Source organism: Xenopus tropicalis, chromosome 1 (assembly GCF_000004195.4).
Source record: "Xenopus tropicalis strain Nigerian chromosome 1, UCB_Xtro_10.0, whole genome shotgun sequence".
NCBI classification, from domain to species: domain Eukaryota; kingdom Metazoa; phylum Chordata; class Amphibia; order Anura; family Pipidae; genus Xenopus; species Xenopus tropicalis.
The window spans coordinates 132029789-132045524 of NC_030677.2; the positions used below are offsets into that span (position 1 = coordinate 132029789).

Sequence of the window (15736 nt, forward strand, 5' to 3'; positions counted from 1 at the left end):
ATATCAAGTGATTTTTACCTGTTTCTTCAACACATATTTCTAAATACACAAGCTTTTTGGAGGGGAAAAATAAAATACCATATAAGAAATATATTTTTTGTGCCACATGAAAATAGTAGGCATTCTTCGATCCAATAGGTATTAAAGTACAACTTCCAGCATGCCTTGGCTATTATTCATTTGTTATTAGGGGATACATTCAGCAAAAATGAAGTGAAACAGGTTGGACATCCCTGAATTTGAACATATACACATATTTGTGCTGTAACAGCCAGTGAATTTGCATATATGTGGCATCTATCATTCCTGTAACTGGAACCCAATCACACTATGAACATTGGATCTTGCTCAAGACAGAAATAAATACAGTATGAAGAAAACACACTCTGTTTTTGCTCATCTGAAGTTGGTATCATATTCCACCTATGCCACACTGCATGGAGCAGCCACATAAAAGTCGCACTGGTATGGTCCATATTACCAACCGCTTAAGGCAAAATTACATGGCCATTATGCCCTTCACATTTTGTGAGTTTCCTTTTCACTGGAGATTATATTGTTATTAGAGTAACAAGATACCTGTGTGAGATTTTGTAGACTCCAGTTCTGGTATTGGTATCACATTTGACACGTACCAGTATCTTGCTAAACAAACATTTCCATTAAAATCAAAATAAAAGTAATACTCCCTTCACAAGACGATCACCAAGCACCTGCTGCAATGCAAATAAATGTGACAGACTTGTCCAAGCTAAAATGCTGACATGCCTCTATAACAGTGATCCCCAACCAGTGGCTGGTGAACCCCTTGGAAGTTGCTCCCAGCGGCCTCAAAGAGGTGCTTATTTTTGAATTCCTGGCTTGGAGGCAAGTTTTGGTGGCATAAAGACCATGTGTACTGCCAAACAGAACCTCCTGTAATCTGCTAGTCCACATTGGGCTGCCAAAAAGCCAATCACAGCCCTTATTGGTCAACTTTTTTCTGTTTGTGTTGCTACCAAAATTTTCTTTATATTTAAAAGTTGCTCAGAGGTAAAAAAAGTTTGGGGCCCCCTGCCAATAACCAAACTCTAAACACAGGGCAAAGGGACAATGTGCAAAAGCCTAAGAGACATTAATTGGTTCATCCTAAAGGATGACATTATATGCAAACAATGAGATTTAGGTATAATAATTAGCTACAAGACACAGATTAAAGCAAAATTGCACAAATGCATTTGTTTAACTCCATACAGTGTATATTACAGGAAGAATACTGCAAAGGGCACAATTGGTATCTTACTTGGGAGATTCACTTTCTCTCAATTCTTCATCCAGTCTGCATAAATAATAGTTTAGTAAAGCAGAGAAATGGGAAAGAAAGGCAGGCTTAGCATAAGCAGCAAAATAAGGCAAAAAAAGGCTTCAGTGCATTAGAAATCGCTTGCAAAAAGACTTTTATGCTTATAGGAATAGCAGTTACATTGCTTTTGATAAATTGATTTATAAGAGGTTTTTACCTTGTTTAATCTTTCTCCTTACTAGTCAGTACTGTTTGGGGTACACAAAAAACATTCTTGCTCTATATCTGCACTTGTCTTCTGTCTATTTTCTATCATGAGCTGCCATATGGCATACCTTCATACTGGCCAATCCAACCAAACTACTAGACATTGGTAGGTTTGCATGGCTATTCTATGCTGGATACACATAGATTAACAACATGGCTGGCCTTTTTTATATTTATTGATGCATAAAATGAACTATGCACTTATGTATCTATAGCTACAAGTATTGTATATATTCTGGTTTGTATTCATAGTGTATTGTAAGCTATATTAACCTAACCTGTTGCTTTACAAAATACCTTAGTACTTCCTCTAAAATAATATTTTTGGAATGTGTACTTTTTAGAATAATAGGTTAAAGCACATTAAATATGGACCTGCTGGATCGTTATCTTGACTGAACTGATGATATGGAGCTGTCATTTCCGATATTTCTTACGTACATGTTTGTCCAGGTTTTGCCCGCTTTGAGTGCTGTATATATAAACATAATAATCAGGCTTCCAAACCCAGTGTTTGCATGTCAGTCTGACCTCTGACAATTAATGCTTTTTGTATCATGATTTAGTTGCCCTTTCCATATCAAACCACCGGTTTCACAAAAAAGAAGCCACTAGTGCTGACTCAATCTACTTCACTTGTAGGAGACCCTTAAGTGCTTTGGTGGACATTGTTTCATATTATGGTTTATCTCGGGAGAGGCAGAGGAGAAAGCAAGGGTGCTGAAATCATGCTAAGTGCATAACACACACAGCTCATTATAGTATTATGCATAATTACAGCCAGAGCAAAACCAAGGTTGTTTTTTGTGATACTGTACAGTGTTAATTGTTTTTTACTAGGGAAATGATCTCAGCAGTAAATCTTTTTTATATTATATACTTGGATGTATATAAAATACAGATTATTTAACTAAATAATATACCTAATCCAAAAGGGTGTAAAATATTTTGGGACCTGCCTTACAGATTTCTTTGTCTAAGACATATCTGCAAAGTATATTTAGCCCATAGGTTGACAAACCTGTTTCCATGTTTCAAAAACAATGTGCTTCCCATAAAATTACCTTCTCCCAGTTGGGTAAATATAAAGATGGCACGTTTGGATACCAATGAGCTCTGCTTCAATATTCCACTAAAGCTCCAATATTTATTAAATACTATTTGCTTTTGGCAAAGTAATTTACTGTTGAGATCACTAAAGGGAAAATATGCAGACCTTGGCCTGTTAGTAGCAGAAAAAGTACACAGGCTGCTTGAATTTACCTCACAGTTCTTGGAAAACATCTTGATTCTTCATACCTTACAAAAGAAAAGTCAGCAATGCCCAGATATGAGAAAAACTGAGAGGTAACAGTTATCAGTTATGGGAGGGGAGGGATTTTATCTAAACAGGTAAAGGCAGGTAGAGGCCAAAATGTGACCTTTTTCAGTCCATGTATTTTTCCATTATTGTTGTTTCTAGCACAACTAAATAAACTTTTTATAAAAGGCTAAACATATATGGGTTCAAACTTATCTCATGGAAAATGGGTATATCAGTGGACAAGCTTTTCAGCTGAAAGAGACCAACTACTCTCTGACTGCATCAGAAAATTATTGCACACAATGCATTTTCTCTGCTGCCGGGAAACGGCCAGTTACTGTACAAACGGGGGGTAGCAGCCTATATCAGCATTTTCTCTGTTTGCATTTTTCTCTACTCAGCATACTATATATATTTAGAAATATATATCGCTTTGCTCATAACAGGATTCACTTACTTCACAATAGTCTCTGGAATGTGCACATATTCCATTGGAATCAATTCGCTGAGCTCTGCTAAAGTGGACACATACTTTATCTTGCTGCTAAATTTGGAGCTAGAAAAGATACAATATTAATAATTAGACAAACTGCTATTAGAGGTACATAGTTATGGTACCTAATAGGTGCAAGCTAGAGACTTACTTGGTACCCAGTGAATATTTACCATGTTCAAGATCTACTGCAGTGCACGGATCAATCTTCCCATAAAGGAATTATAACTTGCATAATATGCATTAGAAACCACAGACTGCACATATTATGTTAGGGAATTTTATGTTATGTTTTATGTTAGGGAAATTCTATAGCCCTTTTTATCAGTAACCCACAAATGCTTGATATATAGGGTCCCAGCTTCCCCATCCAACCACCAGAAAGTAGTGCTGTGTAAAGGCAGGATTCTGCTGCTCGTGTGTTAATTTCTATCTTTTGCAATTAGCACAAATCTGGCAATGGAAACCAGTAAATATAAATCATGACTAAATCTAGGGTTGGTGGTGAGCCCTTGGAAGAAAAGGTGCTATTTATTGAATCCCTGAAAATGTAATTGTAAAATATATAGCAAGTACTGGAAATTGTTTCACAGAAAATTACCTGATAAAAGGTCTTGTCAGTGCTAATATTGTCCTGATAAACCACGATGGGTGAACAATTATAAAAGACTTTAAATTCTTCCGTAACCTGCATAACAGGAGAATGTTCATTACAAAAGCAGCATATATATTTTTTAATTAAAACTGAAACTAGAATGAGACTGATATACTGATATAAACTGTATTCTCCAGACTGGAAACCAGACTTAATTGAGGCAGGCAAGTACAGACTGGATCTTGGAGAGACAAGTAAAGTAACAAGACTGATGCTGAAATAGGACTGGTGTAATGGATATGGGAACAAGCGTAGGCTAAACACTGAAACTAGGACAGGTTGGGTACTGGAACAATGTGTAAAATCAATTGCCAAGATTTATTTCAAAACTATATATACAACATATGTAATGTGGTTCCATAGAAATAATCTCTCTGACATTCAGTAATGTGGTCAGTTGTCAATGATTAACAGAATTATAGATTTCCCCTTCTTAGGATAACACATAAGACTCTAAAGGAAACACAAAGGTGCCTTATAGTAAAAACTGTGGATCAGAGTGAAAGTAGAGCTAAAATGTAACTATGACATGAACATAAGGAAAGAAGATACTCAGGCGCACCCAACCTGTGGAATATCAAAAAATGTAAGGCAGAATGAAGAGCCCATGAAAATGAGTGTGGTCTAAACAATAAAGGTTATACACGAATAAGATCAAATGGTATCTTAGTTTGATGAGGTATACCATATATAACATAATTCAACTACAGATGCAACAATATTATATAAATTTAATAATTTATAAACTTTTTTAACACGTTCCATCCTAGAGAATTCATATGGCCCCTGTTTTAACAAAAATACACAGTTTACCATTTTATTCTCATAACTCAACATTTTCTGAGTTGTTCCCATACCATCGCAAATTTTGGGTCCTATGTTAGACACAGGAAACACTATTTATAGATGCAGTTCTTGTGCCGATTTGTAAATTCAGGCAAATCCAACTGCCTGGCCCAACTGAACTCAAATTCTTAAATTAATGTCACATGAACATGGAAGTTGTGAATATTTCACTGCTGACGTCACGTACGGTTCTTTTTAACCCTTCCTTTACCTAATTTCCATATGCAAATTAGGGTAATCCCAAAGTATTATATTTATTATTCCACACTCATATCTACGATTTTCGATCCACCAGGGATCGTCGTCAGGATAAATAACAGGAAGTGCCCAAACACTTTGGCTAAATTGTCTAAAAAGAGCCCTACTAACACATTGTCTGGGCAATGTCTGAGGGCCAGTGGTGCATAAAAGTAAGATCCCAAGACCCTCCTCAAAAGTTCTTGATCTCACCCACAGTAATGCATCATTGTCACATAACTTTCAGACCCCCTGCAACATAAGATTGGAGAGGGCTGTGACAGATTATCATACTCTTTATCTAACCGCCATTCATCCAGTCCCCATGGATAGGAGAGACCCATAACCTAAATATATCTTCCCACAAAGTAAGCATCTCCCGAAGGGGGTTGATGAAGTTGTACTTAATAAAGTTCTTCACAAAGAAAACAGCAATATTTAGCATGTTTTGATATGCTATGGTGACATTCCACTTGATGAGGTTCATTCAGTTCCCTCACACACAACAAATCTTGCCATAGAAAGACTGTGGCAGTGGGCAAACATTGCTGACGTAAAGAAGAATGGGGACCAGATAAGTCTTGATCAAGTGAACCCTCTGCCATAAACTTTAAACCTTTCCATCAGTTGACCAATGCAAATGAAGTCTCTAACTACTCCCAATTTGGGATGGCGTAATTGCACTGACCAAATGCAATTCCAAGGATTTTCATTTTGGATTGGGCCACAGGGAAGACATCCAGGAGTTGCAGAGCACAGGGTTACAGTGCAATTAATGTCACAATTAAAAGGCACAAAGGCATAAGCCCTTTTACTTTCCAAAGCCACATCTGGTCTGCCAAAGAATTAAAAATACTGTTTTACAGTATATTCAGTGCCCAGCTTTTAGGTAATCATTTAAAGTAATTACAGCTCATTAACTGGCAGCCAAACATCTTTTGGATAAATCATAATCTACATTCCTAATCATAATCATGGCTACTTGCAGCCACATAGGATGGGGATAATTATTTGCAATTTTCTAAATCTCTTCAATGCGTGCTTCACTCAGCTTTACTTCTAATCAAAATACAAGCTTAAAGCCTTCTATTTTTGTTTTCCAAACTGTCAGTATACTTAGAAATCAAAAAAGCTTTCATTTTATTTAGACTGCTAAAGCAGTAGCTCTCAGGCTAAGACATGTCACATAGTTTTCACATACAAATAATCCAGTAATGAGTACTTTAAGGACTTTTTTTTTAAAAAAAACTTCGTTCTCCCTTTGCTACTATAACAGCCTCTGCTCTTTTGGGAAGGCTTTCCATTGGATTATTAAACTTTGCCGGTGAGATTTTATCCTTTCAGCCACAAGAGCATTAGTGAGGTTGTCACTAATGTTAGGGTTCTGTCCTGGTTCACAGTTGACATTACAATTCATCCCACAGATGTTCTGGGGCCTGTCCAGTCCAATTAAAAAAATGGAATAGTTTTAGTGGAACCAGGGACACTAATCCAAACCATGAGAACAGCCCCAGACCAGTATTCCTGCACTCGCATCTGCTAAGCCCAAAGTTTTTTTATTAGACTTAAAAATGTTGAAAAACAACTTTTTCCTCCAGAGGACACTTTTCCACAGCTTCAGAGTCCAATGGCAGTTACCTTTTCACCACTCTAGCTGATATTCAGCATTGCACATGGTGATGTTAGGTTTATTTACTTCCGATCACACCAGTTCTATATTCCAGAGAACTCAGCAGTGAATTTATACAGTGTCTGGATTCAGAATTTTATCAGACTGAAATCTATTAGACTGTATTAGTTCTCAGAAAACAGTAGGAATAGTGGAAGAAAAAAAGTTTTCCAGCAGACTGGTGGAAGAGCATCTCCCCTACCTGTGGAGTATATTTAAAATTGTATTTAGACAAAAATGTGTTTGTATACTTAAAGAAAATACAAGGAAATGTCTAATGAATTGTGTTTTTTTTTCTTTATTAAGCCCTTCACATTTGCACAATTTTTAATCACCATTTTTCCCAGAGAAATCCACAGCAATAATAATGTCCACCTCTTTTCTCATTGCTTCCCTTACACGTTCATGGGAAATGCGGTGTCTACAAAAGACAGTTACCTTTAAAGCTGGACATACACAAGCACACATCTGTCGATTTGGCCCCCTCAGACCGAGTTGGAAGTTTATCTGCTTGTGTATGGCCTCTGCAACCCCCGGGGCCCCCCCAAAGGCCTCCCTGACAGTTATCTAGCCTAAAGTCAGTCGAATATCTATAGGATAGCTTTGAAAATCCTTTTGGGTCATGACCACATCGACATGTTCGACATGTTGTGGAAACAATTGGATAAGCCTAATTTGGCCCAGCATGTAGGTGGCCAAACTGGCCAATGATCAGCTTGTTTGGCAAGGTTGCCAAACAAGCAGATCTAAATGTGTAACAATAGTTTAACAGTGTTTAGTTCTGTCTTTCAGAAGGTGGAGTTACAATGGAATTCTGAGGCCAAAATTCTACTCTGTGGGAAAAAAAATGCATTAAACTATGCAATTTTTTGCACTAAATGAGATTTGTGAGATTTCATAATGGCCCAAGGCTAGTAACACATGAGAACCTCTCTTTTCCCAGTTTACCATAAAAGATTATCAGGACCTTTTATATTATATATTTGACATATCCTGTTTAACATCCTCGAGACAGAGTAGATTAGATTGTGATTATGGACAAAAACAATTGCTTTTGCTAAAGTTAGGTAAAAAAAAAAAAACCAAACAAATATTACCTGCTCTGACGCAAGCTTGTGAAAAGCAAATAAGACTAAGCTATACATAGGTAGCTACATCAATTCTTTGAAGTTATTTTTTAAAAAGTGTGTATTATAAAGCAGAAACTTGACAAATATTCACTTTTTTATTCTTCTAAATCCAGTAAATAAATAGTACATTTTCAATACTGCAAACACTATGTAGACTTTGAATCAACACAAAGATGCACTGAAGTATGCAGTGTGACCTGGATGACTACATTCTGTCCATCTATTGAAATAATGTCAAATGCTTTTCTATTGTACTAGTCAGGCAAAATAAATAATTTGTGTTTCTTTTAGTCTTGAATTCACAATCACAGCAAGCAGACAGGTGGCATATTGTACACACTGTTATTAATGCAAGCTTTGTATCATCCCAAAATAGGGACCAGATGCCAATGTCCATGCACAGGCAGCACAATTATTGGTGGTCAGGAGGCATGAGGGAGGGAGGATAAGAAGAGTGCAGTGATATTTAGGAAGTGCTAAATGGAAAGCCCAAGGCATAGGTAGGAAAGGATTGCCTTTCCTATGACTGACAGCTGATATTTGTAAATACAGGTATAGGACCCGTTATCCAGAATGTTCGGGACCAAGGGTATTCCGGATAAGGGGTCTTTCCGTAATTTGGATCTCCATACCTTAAGTCTACTAAAGAATCAATAAAACATTAATTAACCTCTATGGGACTGTTCTGCCCCCAATAAGGATTATTTATATCTTAGTTGGGATCAATTACATGGAACTGTTTTATTATTACAGAGAAAAAGGAAATCAGTTTTAAAATTCGGAATAATTTGATTAAAATGGAGTCTATGGGAGACGGGCTTTCCGTAATTCGGAGCTTTCTGGATAACGGGTTTCCAGATAAGGATCCCATACCTGTACCAGGTATGGGTTTTTTTTTTTTTTTTGTTTAAATGAAGAATTCGGATTTCATATCTTTTTATGTCTGGGTGACAGCTCCCCTTTAAAAGGGCTGTTCATCTTGAAATGTACTTTTAGTATCATACATACAGCATAATTCTAAAACAAATTGACAAATTACAGTTATTTTTTTTATAGTCAATTAAGTATATACATTTTTTGTTGTTTTGCATTTTTAAGACTTGGAATTAAAACTATCCAGTAGCTGTTTGGTTAAAGGACATGTAAAGCCTACATTTTGCTTCTATGTATATAAGTTGGGCACATCCCCCCCCACCTAAACCACACCATTTGTATTGAATATATCCCCAGCACTATCAAATGTTCCTAAAACAGCTTCACTCGGCGGCCATGCTCAGTAAGCCAAGAGCTAAAGTCAGAGCCTAAGGGTAATTAAGGGGAAGCTGCAGCCTTACTTTTTTTTTTTTTTTTACCTTTTAACAACCGGAGTGACAGGTATTTAGGATTTCGAAGAGACTGTTCACTGATTATTTATTTTGTGGGGGGTTTACATGTCCTTTAAAATCTAAATGAGATTTAAAAATAGTATAGGGCTCATAAACTGAAATAGAAATAAAAAATAAGAATAGCAAGAAAGTCAAAGCTTCAGGTAATGTGTGTTTTTGGTTGGCATTTAAAACTTTTGATTTTATGTTTAATATCTTTTTTCATTTACAGTGAAGTTGTTTTCTGTCGTACTATTGTAAATACATTTTTTAAAAAATATTTGCATGTGAAAAAAAGAATAATATATCTAATGAGCAATGCCTCTTTTCCCCTCTTGGTCTACAGGTCCTTTTCAAAAAATTAGCATATTGTGATAAAGTTCATTATTTTCTGTAATGTACTGATAAACATTAGACTTTCATATATTTTAGATTCATTACACACAACTGAAGTAGTTCAAGCCTTTTCTTGTTTTAATATTGATGATTGTGGCATACAGCTCATGAAAACCCAAAATTCCTATCTCAAAAAATTAGCATATCATGAAAAGGTTCTCTAAACGAGCTATTAACCTAATCATCTGAATCAACAAATTAACTCTAAAAACCTGCAAAAGATTCCTGAGGCTTTTAAAAACTCCCAGCCTGGTTCATTACTCAAAACCGCAATCATGGGTAAGACTGCCGACCTGACTGCTGTCCAGAAGGCCATCATTGACACCCTCAAGCAAGAGGGTAAGACACAAAAAGAAATTTCTGAACAAATAGGCTGTTCCCAGAGTGCTGTATCAAGGCACCTCAGTGGGAAGTCTGTGGGAAGGAAAAAGTGTGGCAGAAAACGCTGCACAACGAGAAGAGGTGACTGGGCCCTGAGGAAGATTGTGGAGAAGGACCGATTCCTGACCTTGGGGGACCTGCGGAAGCAGTGGACTGAGTCTGGAGTAGAAACATCCAGAGCCACCGTGTACAGGCGCGTGCAGGAAATGGGCTACAGGTGCTGCATTCCCCAGTTCAAGCCACTTTTGAACCAGAAACAGCGGCAGAAGCGCCTGACCTGGGCTACAGAGAAGCAGCACTGGACTGTTGCTCAGTGGTCCAAAGTATGTCATTCGGAAATCAAGGTGCCAGAGTCTGGAGGAAGACTGGGGAGAGGGAAATGCCAAAATGCCTGAAGTCCAGTGTCAAGTACCCACAGTCAGTGATGGTCTGGGGTGCCATGTCAGCTGCTGGTGTTGGTCCACTGTGTTTTATCAAGGGCAGGGTCAATGCAGCTAGCTATCAGGAGATTTTGGAGCACTTCATGCTTCCATCTGCTGAAAAGCTTTATGGAGATGAAGATTTCATTTTTCAGCATGACCTGGCACCTGCTCACAGTGCCAAAACCACTGGTAAATGGTTTACTGCCCATGGTATTACTGTGCTCAATTGGCCTGCCAACTCTCCTGACCTGAACCCCATAGAGAATCTGTGGGATATTGTGAAGAGAAAGTTGAGAGACACAAGACCCAACACTCTGGATGAGCTTAAGGCCGCTATTGAAGCATCCTGGGCCTCCATAACACCTGAGCAGTGCCACAGGCTGATTGCCCCCATGCCACGCCACATTGAAGCAGTCATTTCTGCAAAAGGATTCCCGACCAAGTATTGAGTGCATAACTGAACATAATTATTTGAAGGTTGACTTTTTTTGTATTAAAAACACTTTTCTTTTATTGGGCGGATGAAATATGCTAATTTTTTGAGATAGGAATTTTGGGTTTTCATGAGCTGTATGCCACAATCATCAATATTAAAACAAGAAAAGGCTTGAACTACTTCAGTTGTGTGTAATGAATCTAAAATATATGAAAGTCTAATGTTTATCAGTACATTACAGAAAATAATGAACTTTATCACAATATGCTAATTTTTTGAAAAGGACCTGTATATCTGTATGTAATCTTTATGTTTTATGTTTATAACCTTCTACTCTGCAGTGCTGTGGAATATATTGGTGCTTCAGCTGAAGATGTTTTCTCTTACAGGGAGTAGGGCTAGAGATTTATAAGCACCGCTCTGCTGACACTCACGTATTTGAAACCAGAGATAGAGTACAAATTAGAGGTAGTGGGGTTTTGCACCGGGGCCTAGCTGCTTTTTGAGCCCGTGGTGCTTTATAACTATGTGTTAATAATATAATTATATCAGTGACAGAGATTAGCCTATGTGTAGGCTGAAAAAATAGAAGAACTCTGCCTTTGAACAAAACTGTGTCATACTGTAATTTAATCTTTGGGTTAACTAATACACTTTAAAAAATCTTAATGCAGAATGATATAGTAGGGGAATTGGCCTCATTGTTAAAGGACAATAGAACCAAAAATGAACAAATAAACATGTTTTATATGCATTTAAATTGAATGTACTGATACCCTGCACTAATAAAAAAAATGTATGTTTGCTACAGAAACACTACTATAGTTGATATAAACAAGATGCTGTATAGGAATACACTGGAAAAAGTAGCAGGCAGGCACTTCTGGTATCCACAATACTTTAAAAAGTCAAAAGAAGCAGCTATTCATAAAAAGTTCATAATTTCGTAGGGGTACTTAAACATAGCCTAGGGGTACTAAACATAGCCTATGATTAAGTACCCCTAGGTACGAAACGTGTAAGGCTTCTGTCTGATGTTTTGTAGATTAAAATAAATTATGAATTTTTTATGAATACTACTAGCTGCTTCTTTTGACTTTTTGATGTATTGTGGATACCAGAAGTGCCTGCCTGCTACTTTTTCCAGTGTATTCCTGTAAGGCTCCCTAAGCTGAAGGTCTGGGGCATGAGAACCTGGACCCACCTCATTTGGGGGTAAGATTCTACATATACATGACTACTGCTATTTCTGTGATAAAAAAGTGCATTTCGTATAAGATGCTGTATAGCCATTGGGCCGGTATTCAAGGTCAATGGGGCAGAAATGCACATGTTTACATAACAGATAAGCTCTGTAGAATACAGAATAATGGTTTTAGTTCTTACATAGGAAGATAAAAGAGAGGTCACATGGTTTTCACATTCTTATACTGGACTACATATTGATAACCTTTTTATAGTTAATCTGTAGGTGCTCCATCAACAGACTTTAAAGGCCATGCACTTGCACCAAAATGCACATATTGCACTTCTGTATAGTTACGCATGTCGCCGCTCAGTCCTTCCTGCCTACCACCTATTGAAGCAAGGGAACCCTGCTACCGACATCTCTTGAATAGACGGTAGCTCCAGGCTTTCCTTTGCTTCCTGCATCAATAAGTGCAGCACACTTGTAGTTAAAGAATTGGGCACATGTCACTCGCAAGCCGAACACAGGATATTACGACAGAATGGAATTGCATCTGATTTGCATCAGACGCGCATCAGACACAACACTTGCACCCGTAATGAGGCTTGCATTCTAGTGAAACTGCACTCTGGTAAGAAAAGCATGGTGATTACACTTGAAATTTCACTTTGCTCACTGTGTCTGGGGATGTAAATGAGCTCTTGTATGTTTTAATATGGATCAAACCTCAAGAAGTCAGAGACCTAGAGCAGTGCTGTCCAACTTCTGTGGTACCGAGGGCCGGAATTTTTCCGACCTACGTGCTGGAGGGCCGATAATGGAAGCCAGTTTTGACCACTCCCCTTTTTGAAACCACACCCACTTGAAACCACACCCATGTTATCACATGACCATAACCATATTAATGGTTGTAGTACAGCAAAAACCTGCCATACTCTGCCTGCCCTACCCTGCCTGTGTGCCATACTCTGCCTGCCCTACCCTGCCTGTGTGTGCCATACTTTGACTGTGTGTGCCATACTCTGCCTTCCCTACCCTGCCTGTGTGTGCCATACTTTGACTGTGTGTGCCATTCTTGGCTGGTTTGTGCCATACTTGGCCTGTGTGTGCCATACTCTGCCTGCCCTACCCTGCCTGTGTGTGCCATACTTTGCCTGCCCTACCCTGCCTGTGTGTACCATACTCTGCCTTCCCTACCCTGCCTGTGTGTGCCATACTCTGCCTGCCCTACCCTGCCTGTGTGTGCCATACTCTGCCTGCCCTACCCTGCCTGTTTGCCATGCTCTGCCTGCCCTACCCTGCCTGTGTGTACCATACTCTGCCTGCCCTACCCTGCCTGTGTGTGCAATACTCTGCCTGCCCTACCCTGCCTGTTTGCCATGCTCTGCCTGCCCTACCCTGCCTGTGTGTACCATACTCTGCCTGCCCTACCCTGCCTGTGTGTGCCATACTCTGCCTGCCCTACCCTGCCTGTTTGCCATGCTCTGCCTGCCCTACCCTGCCTGTGTGTACCATACTCTGCCTGCCCTACCCTGCCTGTGTGTGCAATACTCTGCCTGCCCTACCATGTCTGTGTGTACCATACTCTGCCTGCCCTACCCTGCCTGTGTGTGCCATACTCTGCCTGCCCTACCCTGCCTGTGTGTGCCATACTCTGCCTGCCCTACCCTGCCTGTGTGTGTATGGCACACACAGGCAGCATACAGTGACACAATGCTGGCACTGCTCCTACAGTCTGCACAATAACTATATATTAAAAAACTTTTTAATTGCAGTACCACCTCAGTATACTGTATGTTCTTTTTGTAGTGTGCAGGGTTTATTTGTGGGTTTCTACTGCTCCTACAGTCTGAGGTGTGAACAGGGGAACAATGTGAATGATTACAGCCTGAGCCTGAGGTGTGAACACTGCAGGGGGTGAACAATGCAGAGATTAAAAGGTGTGAAAAACACAGGGGATTACATGTTTAAACAATACAGAGGGATTACAGCCTGAATCTGAGGTGAGAACCATGCAGGGGGGGGGGGGCAGTTAATCACAGTACTGATACTATTTAAAGCTTACACAAGAGTAAGCCATCAAAGCAGCCAGACAGGTGGGGGGCCACACAGAGGGGGGTCGAGGGCCGCATGCGGCCCGCGGGCCGCCAGTTGGACAGCACTGACCTAGAGGGTCAGACTAGGAGCTGAAGCAGTACAGAGGTGACACATGGACAACATAATGATCCATTAACATGCTACTATACATTATATCAGAACAACTTTTGTGGCTTAGCTTAAAGGCAATTGTGTATTCCCATTTTGTCAGTGGAGTAATTCACCTGCTTTCAGTTGTGGTTGTGGGGGGGGGGGGGGGGGGGGGGGGGGAGCACAGAGACCTACAGCAAATTACTTAGACAGAAAGGCAGGATGCAAAGCGCCAACAAATGGCAAATTTCATCTGGACACTTTGCAGCCTACCTTCCCAGTTGTAAATGACACCTATGGGCTTTTCAAAATAAGTGTTCGTTCTCACCGCCGATCAATCATCTGGTAGCATTTCTTCATCCATCCTAAACCAGGCATTTTTCTTCTTGGTGTAGCACCATTCAAATAGACAACCATATAGTCTTCTGCCACCATAAGCTCCAATGTGCTTATCACATAGCTGGTAAGACAGGAACACAATTTTAGTTAATTACTTTTCCATTTCTCACAATATATCAAAATGACCAGATATACCATCACATGTGCTATGAATTATTAATCTGCTTCAGGAACAGCATATTTACTCTTTAAGGGGAATGTAATAAAAGTCGGTAACAGAAAAATCATTCACAAAACGAATATGTATGCCTCTGTGTGAACAAATCTGCCTTTGCGTGAATTTTATGTGGGTTTTGCGATCACTTCCGGCGGTGGAAGAGTTTGTGAATTTTATTGTTTGCGAGAGTGTGCAGTGTATGTAATAAAACTTCTTAATGAAAAAGCTAAGTTTGTTCCAAAAGATAACACCGCCTTCAAGCATGCCTAAAAAGTTTGCAATATGTAAGTGAAATTCGCAATGCAATAACAGTCTAATGAAAAATATTACATTGCGAAATGCAAATTTTTATTCTTATTTGTGTGCATTTTTTTCCGTTTACAACTTTTATTACATTCCCTCATTTAGCTTCCTAATTTACTACCACTAAATAATATAACACACTGCTTAATTTTTGTTAACAGATAATTGCTAACTGTCAGAAACTGTGCATATTGATGGTAGGCCTAGCTTATTCATATTTTATTCGGTTCACCTTCTATCTTCTCATGAGTTTGGAGTGGTCAAGGGACACCTTAATGTATTATATATAAAAAGGTTTTGTTTCTCCTTTACTTAGGGTCCATATAGGTGGATATCACCCAAGTTACAGAGCCAACTTTATGTCTCAGAAATAAAGGCATATTATTGAAGTTTCGGGTGTTACTTTCACATTCTCCTACACATAATATGGGAGAGCGAGATGATGGAACTGTAAAAAATCACATCAATAAAGGCATCACAACCCCCAAACCAATCTGACCTATTTCATCTAGATGTCACTATGGCTACTCTGCAGCGAAAGCATATAGGTATCTATAGAATTGTGTTGCCAGTGTAGTGTTGTGGCACCCTGTACTGTGGTCTACCCACTGATGCAGGTT

General features: G+C 39.0%; 1 protein-coding gene across 7 annotated transcripts in view; it reads right to left on the minus strand.

Moving 5' to 3' along the window:
• The window catches only part of prune2 (prune homolog 2), an 87951-nt gene that overhangs the window by 8885 nt on the left and 63330 nt on the right, over nt 1–15736 (minus strand). For 2 of the 7 annotated variants that reach the window (XM_031901853.1, XM_031901877.1), the window contains 5 exons: nt 14586–14717; nt 3947–4033; nt 3310–3408; nt 2813–2848; nt 1283–1318 (listed from right to left, as the gene is read on the minus strand). In XM_031901853.1, the coding sequence (XP_031757713.1) occupies nt 1283–1318; nt 2813–2848; nt 3310–3408; nt 3947–4033; nt 14586–14717 (390 nt within the window). 7 annotated transcript variants of the gene reach the window in all.